General features: G+C 54.6%; 1 protein-coding gene across 4 annotated transcripts in view; it reads left to right on the top strand.

Moving 5' to 3' along the window:
* Window positions 1–9,569, top strand: part of OSBPL5 (oxysterol binding protein like 5) — a 90,384-nt gene that overhangs the window by 51,506 nt on the left and 29,309 nt on the right. For all 4 annotated transcript variants that reach the window (XM_006141090.3, XM_027774419.1, XM_006141087.3 and 1 more), the window contains 4 exons: window positions 2,191–2,394; window positions 3,198–3,282; window positions 5,611–5,785; window positions 6,138–6,342. In XM_006141090.3, the coding sequence (XP_006141152.1) occupies window positions 2,191–2,394; window positions 3,198–3,282; window positions 5,611–5,785; window positions 6,138–6,342 (669 nt within the window). The remainder of the gene's footprint in view (window positions 1–2,190; window positions 2,395–3,197; window positions 3,283–5,610; window positions 5,786–6,137; window positions 6,343–9,569) is intronic.

Genomic DNA, 9,569 nt, shown 5'->3' with positions numbered 1-9,569 from the left:
GACTCTGTCTCTCCTCTCCCATAAGGACGCCATTCCGTGGGTCAGGGCCACTGTACCCCAGTATGGCCGATTTGCCCTTGATTACATCTGAAAAGGTTCTGTTTCCAAATAGAGTGGGGGCCTGGTCTCGGCCGGAGGAGCCCTGTGCTGGGGCTCAGGGCAAAGCCAGGGTCGGGGTCAGGAGGCCTGTGTTCAGACCTCACGGCAGTTCTCCCCTCAGACAGTGCCGGTAAACGGCCTACCTCTTGGGCTGCCAGGGAAAGCAAACGAGACAAGTGTCAGGGAGCCTCGTCATCTGCAGGGCCCTGGGCCTGTTGGGCTCCCCCGCCCCAACACACACACACACACACACACAATTATGAACAAAGAATTAGGTGCAAAAGTAAATCCAGTCATCCCTCGGGAACTGGGGACTGGTTCCAGGATCCCTCAGATACCAAAATCTGCAGATGGGCAAGTCCTTTATATAAAGTTGTGTAGAATTGGCAATAATCTAAGCACATCCTCCCCACACTTTAAATCCCTAATTTAATGTAAGTGCTATGTTTTGTTTTGTTTTGTTCTGTTTTTGGAGAGGCTTTTTTTTTTCTACAGGGAGCATGTACTCGCCAGAGAGACAGAAAGCAAGAAATCACCCCCCAGGGGGGATGGCCATGACGCAATCCCTTCTCCTCCATTCTCCTCTCGGGATCTTGGGCACGCACACACCCATGCCCGGCATGAGTTTAAGCCACCAGGTCCAGGACTTGAACCACGGTCGACTACATGAGAGTCCAGCGACATAACCATTACGCTAACTGCTGGTCCCAGTGCTATGTACTAATAATAGCTGTTGCACTGTGCTGTTTGGGGAATAACAAGAAAGAAGCCTGCACGTGTCAATCCAGACAGGACCAGAGCAGGCTGGCCTCGCTGCGCCATATACGTCTGCAGCAGCAAGACCCCTTTGATCTGCAGGTGGCTGGATCTGCAGAGTTGGAGGCTGAGGACACAGAGCACTGATCTAGTCATGTATTAGGTCCTTGGGAAGGACCTAAGCATGTTTCACTGTTTTTCTGTGTAAAAATGTGTCCTACGTCTCCTGGCGACCCAATAGAATGAGAACAGCAATGACTAGTTTCCAAACTTACAAAGCGGACAATTACGACAGTCACTGCTCATTGACAGTTACTCTCAGGACCCTCTGAGGACCTGGATCTTGCATCTGACGTCATGAACCTCGCCAGGAACACTGTCCCTGGCTGCTGTGTATTTCTTTGCATTTAAGCCCCGCCCCCCTTTTTTTGCCATAGGGTTCATGCACTCACCTGAGACAGAGAGAGGGAAAATGAAAAAGCAGCATCCCCTTCCCCATTGCAGGGGGACCATGCTGCAATGCCATATCCTCCTTTCTACTCTTGGGATTCTGGGTGCGTACACACACACACACACACACACACACACACACACAAGCTTGCACACACCTGATGTGTTTTTCAAGCCACCAAGTCTGGGTCTCAAGCCATGCAATCATACATGTGAGATCCAGGTGCCTTAACCACAATGCCACCTGGCTGGCCCTGAGCTCCATTTAAAACTGAAAGAGAGAGAGGCCAGCAGGTGATGTGGTGGTTAAAGTGCTGGACTCCCACATGGTGGACTGCAGTTCGAGTCCCTGACCTGAAGACTTGAAAATCATGCTGGGCGTGAGTGCATGCATGCCCAAAATTCCAGAAGGAAAATGGAGAAGGGATTGCCTCGTGGCCATCCCCGGGGTGGGAGTAGGGGGTAGTTGATTTCTCACTTGGCCTTTTTCTGGAGAGTGCATGCACCCTACGGCAAGAACCTTTAGAAAAGAACAGAAGAGAAGAGAAAAGAAAACTAAAAGCAAGCCCTCCTGTGTCACCGAGTGAGCCCTGAGCTCCGCTCTGAGTTCCCGGGATCACTGCTTACCTTGGCTCTGCTCAGGCTTTTTCAGCTCTGGCCCCCACCCGGGTACACAGCGGGCATGAGACACCCCTTAGGGTGAGGGATAAAGAAGGAGATTCTCCAGCAGATGTGGAGGGAATGAGGAACGAGGGAGGAGAAAGAGAAGGGCCTTCGGGTGCCCCCACTCCAGCCTCCCCATAGCTCTGCACCAGGTCACCCAGACCGCAGCCTCTGTACCCCTGGGGCCGCAGCCTCAGTTGGCAGGAGCACTCCTCCCCACAGATCCGTGGGACCCTGAAAAGCTGGACCAAGCTGTGGTGCGTGCTAAAGCCCGGGGTGCTGCTCATCTACAAGACGCCCAAGGTGGGCCAGTGGGTAGGCACGGTCCTGCTGCACTGCTGCGAGCTCATCGAGCGGCCCTCCAAGAAGGACGGCTTCTGCTTCAAGCTCTTCCACCCGCTGGACCAGTCCGTCTGGGCCGTGAAGGTACCGCCAGGCCTGGCATGGGGGAGCTCCAGGGCCAGGAGGGGGCCCACCGGGTCAGGAGGCTCATCGTGGGGCTGCAGCAGACCAGGCTGTCGAGTTCAGAAGAGGCCCGTCCCCACCCGCCCTCAGGGGCCTGGGAGAGTCTCTCTATGTCTCTGAGCCCCTCACGCAGCCAGGGTTCAGATGTGGTCACTGGACCTTCTCGTACAGCACACGGGGGCCTCAGGGAGTGGGTGGGTAACAGGATGGGCTCCAGATCACACCATGGCCCCACAACCTAGCTGCTGTCCAAGAGGAGGACGGTGGCTGCTCTCCAAGGTGGCCCAGACCTCAGCCCTCATAACCCTAGGACTGCTCGCCCAGGACCAGATAGGGTGGAGTTGCCAGATATAATTCTCAGCACCCAGTTAAATGTGGATTTCTGAGAAGCAGAAAGTTTTTCAGTAAAAGTATATCCCCAATATTGCACGGGGCGTACTTACAAAGCTACATATCATTTCTTTGTGACTGCAGTTTGACTGGGTGTCCTGGATTTGCCTTTGCTGGTTCTGGCCGCCCTGAATTAGGAAACTCTGAGCCGGAAAACCGAGAGCAGAGACTCCAGCTAGAAGGGCACTAAGAGCTCTCCCACATGCCTACCCCTCCTGCTGCCCTCTACGTCTGCCTGGCCAGGCGCCTGGCTGCACTTGGCAGTCCAGAGGCCATGGAGGTGTCCTTGTGGGTCTCTGTGGCTCTGTGTGACCTCTCTGTCCAGGGGTCCCTGGGTGTTCCCTCGAGTGACTCTTGGGTCTTTGCCTCTGCAGGGCCCCAAAGGCGAAACTGTGGGTTCCATCACTCAGCCCCTCCCCAGCAGCTACCTGATCTTCAGGGCCGCCTCTGAGTCAGACGGTGAGTCCCCGCCCGTCCCCAGGTGCTCCTGCTCCCTCCCAGATGTGGGGCCCCCTTGCAGAGGCTTGTAGCCCAGGTGCAGGGGGCCCCAGTTCATATTCCCACCACCGCTTAAAAAGGAAACAGTCTGAAAAATGTTATAAGATAAGCCCAGGCTGGGGGCCAGGCAGGCCTGCCACTCATTGGGACGCCTCTGAGCCTCAGTTTCCCCATGGGCAAATGTGGCTAGTCACACCTGTTTCCCTAGTGTTACGAGAATCCAGTGCCCTTCTAAGAGCAGCTACACGACAGTTACCAAGCTTTGACCACATGCCAAACACCACTGAACTAATAGGTTCTACTGTTACATCCACATTTGACAGATGAGGAAACTGAGGCCCGGGCAAACCACCACCAAGAAAATGCTAGAGCCTGGATATGAATCCAAATTGCCCATTCCCAGATACATCACACATTGTTGCTATGCACCAAACAGCAGTGCTTGCAGCTGCTGCGACAATGATGGCTCTCCATAGTGGGGCTGATGCTACCTCCTCTGACCAGGGGTTGTGGCCTGTGCAACAGCGCCCTCTTCTGGCTGCTCGGAGTAAATGTGGCTACTCCACCTGCCTCTAATCTCTCCGGACTAACGCCTTCCAGAGCAGCCCAGTGAAGGGGTCCCTTCCAGCTCGCCGTGGCCAGCTGCCAGAGCCCTACCTAACACGGCCTGGCCTTCACCACAGCCCTTTCTTGTTTGGACCTTGGGCTGGCATCCTGTCCTGTTGGCACCATATCATCCCCAGTGGTCAAATGCCACACCCACACTCCCTTCCCTGGCTGGCCTAAGTCCCCTCTGATTTCATCCTCTTTCTGCCACTCTGTGCCTGGCCCTACATCGACCCTGGGTGGACAGGGTATCCTGTGCCCTCCTGGAGCCTGTATTCATTGATGGGCAATGAACACCAGACAATACAGATTGGGCTGACGCTTGAGCCATTTCCTTGATGGAGGTGGCAGGCCACAGTCAGGGTAGAAGGATGTCCACAGCCCCTGTAGGTTATCAGGGTGGGCTTCCTGGAGGAGAAGACCTTGGAATATTTCAAAAGAAACATAATATTCAGGGTGTCTAGTCCTTTGTGGCAACCACAGAACATGTGCCAGGAAGCCAGGAGCATGGGTTTGGAAGCAGCCACCCTGTCTCCCACTCCATTCTCACAGCCATGAGCTGCCTCTGCACACTGTGGGGCTGGCATCCTGTCCTGTTGGCACCATATCATCCCCAGTGGTCAAATGCCACACCCACACTCCCTTCCCTGGCTGGCCTAAGTCCCCTCTGATTTCATCCTCTTTCTGCCACTCTGTGCCTGGCCCTACATCGACCCTGGGTGGACAGGGTATCCTGTGCCCTCCTGGAGCCTGTATTCATTGATGGGCAATGAACACCAGACAATACAGATTGGGCTGACGCTTGAGCCATTTCCTTGATGGAGGTGGCAGGCCACAGTCAGGGTAGAAGGATGTCCACAGCCCCTGTAGGTTATCAGGGTGGGCTTCCTGGAGGAGAAGACCTTGGAATATTTCAAAAGATACATAATATTCAGGGTGTCTAGTCCTTTGTGGCAACCACAGAACATGTGCCAGGAAGCCAGGAGCATGGGTTTGGAAGCAGCCACCCTGTCTCCCACTCCATTCTCACAGCCATGAGCTGCCTCTGCAGACTGTGGCTGCGGCCCCTCCCCAGCCTCCTGCCCTGAACTCCAGCAGGAGCCCCTGATGCCAAGCCTACAGGAATCTCATGGGCAGGCCCCCCTCATACATGAAAGGCTGGCCCTGAAGCTTCCAGCGTGTGACCTCGAAGGCCTTCACCCTAGTCTGTAACATGCACAGACAAGACTGTGCCCGAGGCCCTCTGAAGGGCCGCTTCCTCCTCGGTCTCAGGCCAGTCTGTCGCAAATCAACGCCTGCTGGCAAAGTCCTCAGTTCACACAAGGTCCCCCGACACCTGCCCACCCCCAATCACACAGGCTGGCAGGTAGCCCTAGGGGTGCCTGACATCTGCCCCACCCCAACCACACAGGCCAGCTGACAGCCCTGAGGGCGGAGGATCTCCAGCCTGATGGGAGAGGAAGGAGGGGCAATGCCAAAAGGGGCTGGTTCCCTGGCTGGGGGTAGGGGAAAGTTCAAGAAGGGTCAAGGGGAGAAGAGAAGCTTCCTGGTGGGGAGGCACCTTGGCTTAGAGAGACAGGGTGAATGACGAGGGCTCTGAACCAGGGGTGGCAGCTACTGGGTAGTTCATGGGAGGGGCCTCCCGAGGCCAGGGAGGGAGTTCACCTGTGCCCCCACCCCCAGGCCGCTGCTGGCTGGACGCCCTGGAGCTGGCACTGCGCTGCTCCAGCCTGCTGCGACTAAACACCTGCAAGCAGAGCCGCGATGGGGAGCTGGGGTCCTCCCCCGACGCCTCGCCCTCCTCGGTCTACGGCCTGCCAACCTCAGCCACCATCCATGCGGACCAGGACCTATTCCCGTAAGTGGGGCGGCGGAGTTGTGGGGACATCAGCTATGGGGGCTCCTGCCTGCTGAGGACCCCGGGTCCTAGCTCTGGCTAGGCTAATGCAGGCGTCTCCTGTCGATGGGCAGGAGGGGGAGAACAATCAAACGTGGGTGAAGAGGCAGGCTGCCGGCCAGAGGAGCCTCAGCCTCTCCGTCTGTACAATGGGACTGTGAGCATCAGACAAGGTCATTGAGGCAATTCAATGCTGGAATGCGTGCGAAATGCCCAGCAGTGAGAGAGAGCGCTGTCCGGGTGGGAGTGCCCCGGGTGGGCAGGCAGGGCGCTCACTTGTGACCAGAACCCACAGACTCCATCCGCTTTCCAGCCTGAATGGGTCATCCTTGGAGAGCCAGCTGGAGAACGACGCGTTCTCAGACAAGTCCGAGAGAGAGAACGCCGAGGAGTCGGATACTGAGACCCAGGACCACAGCCGCAAGACCGAGAGCGGCAGTGACCAGTCAGAGACCCCTGGGGGCCCAGCACGGAGAGGGACCACCTACGTGGAGCAGGTCCACGAGGAGCTCGGGGAGGTGAGAGCCCGCCAACCAGGAGCCCAGCATCACCTGCGCCATGGCTCTGGTCCCCAAAGCAGAGGTGGCAGTGCCATTCCCAGGGTTGGGGTGACATGCCGGGCCCAGGGCTGGGTTCTCGCTGTTCCGTGCTCAGCACTTGGCAAGGAGCTGTCGTTGTGGTTAGGCATTCCTCTTCCTACCAAAAGATGGCACGGGGATGTGGGGAGGGGACAGGAGATCCCCCATGAACAGGCCAGCTCCCCCACAAGCTGAAGAGTACTATGCTGGAGAACCGGAAGCTCAGGAGGGGCCCTCAGCCCCTGCGGGTGTGTTTCCGGCTTCCCGGAGGAGCCCAGAGGTTGAAGGACAGAGGCAGGGCAGAGCAAGGAGAGGGTGACCGCTGGTCAGTAATGGGTGGAGACGTGCCCCAGGACACTCAGCAGAGACAGAGATTAAGGGAGGGATGTGGGCAGAGCAGGAGGGCTCCTGGCAGCTGCCCGTGCAAGCCCCAAAGCTGGCCTGGAAGTTGAGGCCAGGGGGCCACAGCTCAGGGCTCCACGTGGACACCCACCGACCAACTCCTGCCTCCAGGGCTTCCTGTCCTGTAAGTGCCCGAGCTCACTGCCTGCTAGCCCGGGGCCATTAGACCTTGTCCCTGGCTCTGCATGCAGAGAGGTGACACGTCTTGCCCGAGCTGGCCTGAAGCAGGGCTTATAGTTGGCACCCCATTTCGCTGCCTCCATGGGGGCAGCTGCCACTGGGCTAAGAGCCAATAGCCCTGAGTTCAAATCCCACTTGTGCCTCACACCAGCTGTGTGACCTCATGACAGTCACTCATCCACTCTGGAAAGGCAGAGGACACAGTCCCGTACCCTGGGGCATGCCCTCTTCTCCTCAGCCCTAATCCAGCTCAGGGCCTCCATGGAATCAGGGATGGGGGAGTCTGGGGTAGTCCCCAGCTAAGTCTAGTCATATCCTAGGCCCGAGGCCTCAGAGCCCAAAGGCGTCCCAGCAGTGATGGCAGGAAGATGCTGAGGGTCCCTGGGAAAGGAGATGGACTGCCTTCGCCTGGTGCTACAGCTGGGTGGACTTTACCTGGGCAGACAGGCCCTGCAGGACTGCAGGAGCACCCCACGATGCCTGCCTCCTGCCTGTCCCTGGACAGTTCCGTGACCATTCATGAGCTCATTCTGCCTACCCAAGGGTTACTCATTGGTGGAGAGGAGAGAGGGAGGGATGAAACCCCAGATCTCTGAGGTTCATATTTACAGTGAGGAAAGGAAAAAAGAGGGCTATGGAAGCCCCCACTTCTAGCCTTATGACCCAGACCCATAGGGACCCTGTTTAAAGGAGGCATAGGCCTTCGGAGTGAGAGGTACGCCAGTCGATGACCGTGATTGTGGGATGGTTTCATGAGCATGTAGGTATCTCCAAACTCATCACATTGTGTACATTGAGTACCTGCGGCTTTGGTATGCCAATCAAACCTCAAGTTAAGAGTGGCTAAAAGAAATTTTAAAGAATTATTTGTCGGGACCAGCAGGTGGCGTAATGGTTACATTGCTGGACTTCCACGTAGTCGACCACAATTCAAGTCCTGGTCCCAGTGGCTTAAACACACCAGGAGTACGTGCACAGGTGCCCAAAATCCCAAGAGGAGACTGGAGGAGAAGGAATTGCTGTGTGGCCATCCCCTCAGCGGGTGATTTCTCGCTTTCTGTCTCTCTGTATCTCTGGCGACCGTCTGTGCCCTATAAAAAAAATTTAAAAAAAAAACAACTCTCTCTCTTAAAAAAAAGAATTATTTGTTTAATTTATTTAATTTTGTTATTATTCTTCTTCAATTTGGCCAGAGAGAGAGAGTGAGAAAGCAAGCCACCAAGTCCAGGACACAGGCTGTGGTTGGCCATGTGGAAGTCCAGTGCCTTAACCACCATGCTACCTGCCAGTTCCAGTGGCTGAAATTGTTTAAAGGAGGGGCTGCCAGGTGGTGTGTGGTGTGTTGGTTAAGGCACTGGATTCCCATATGACCGACTGTGGTTCGAGTCCCAGACCTGGTGGCTTGTTTTCCCACTTTCCCTTTCTCTGTGTATCTTTCTCTAGCCAAATTGAAAAATAAATAATAGCAAATAAAATTAGATAAATAATTCTAAAAAGAAATTTATAAGAAGGGGACAGCAAGTGGCTTGCTGGTTAAGGTTCTGGACTCCACATGGCCAACCATGGTTCAAGTCCTGGGCCTGGTGGCTTGCTTTCTCACTTTCCCTTTCTCTCTGTCTCTTTGGTCAAATTAAAAAATAAATAATATCAAATAAAATTAAATAAAGAAAAAAATTTTAACTTTTTAAAATGTTTTAAAGAAGAAAGAAATCTTAAAATAATAATTTGGGGAGAAAGAAAAAAACTTTTAACTTTTTTAAATGTTTTAAAAAAGAAAGAAATCTTAAAATAATAATTTGGGGAGCCAGCTGGTGGCATAGTAGTTAAGGTACTATACTCTCACATGGCCAAACACAGTTTGAGTCCTAGACCCAGTGGCTTGAGGATCATGCCAGCACGCACACATGCCCCATGGCAAAAACAATGATGATATAATTTTTTTTTTTAATATAAGAGCTGGAACCAACAGATGGCATAATAGCTATGGCACTGGACTCCCATGTAGTTGACTATGGTTCTAGTAGACCTGATAACTTCAAACTCACACCAGGCACATGTGCATACATTCCCAAAATCCAGAGAGGAAACTAGAGAAGGCATTGCAGCATGCCCTTCTCCCCGTGGGGTTGATTTCTCACTTGCTCTCTCTGTCTCTCTGGTGAGTGCTCATGTCCTATAGCAAAAATATCTCGTAAGTTAACTAATTAATTAATAAAAAATAAATCAAAGGTGGAAGAGCAAGCCCAAAGCACCGCCTCACCGGGCTGCTGTGAAGAGCAATTGGGCCTCTGCCTCTGCTCCTGGGGACACCAGGCTGGCACGAAGGGCTTCCTCCTGGCAGATGAGACAGATGCATGAAGTCCACAGATGAGTTCCAACAGTCCAGTCAGGGGAGGTTCCCACCTGGCCTCAGAGGGGGAGATTTGCACGTTTGCACAGACCCAGGGGAGGGTCCAGGCTGAGAGGGTAAGAGTCAGATGTGGTCGAGATAGGCTCATAAGGCCATGGGGGCCAGGCCAGGAGTGCTGCCACCACCCTCCCCACACCTCAGTCAGCCAGAGCCCACTGCCACTGCCCCACCGAGC

The sequence above is a fragment of the Tupaia chinensis genome, unplaced genomic scaffold (assembly GCF_000334495.1).
Source record: "Tupaia chinensis unplaced genomic scaffold, TupChi_1.0 Scaffold000047_1, whole genome shotgun sequence".
NCBI lineage: Eukaryota > Metazoa > Chordata > Mammalia > Scandentia > Tupaiidae > Tupaia > Tupaia belangeri.
Note: the sequence above shows the minus strand (reverse complement) of the source record. Positions and strands in the feature narration are given on the sequence as shown.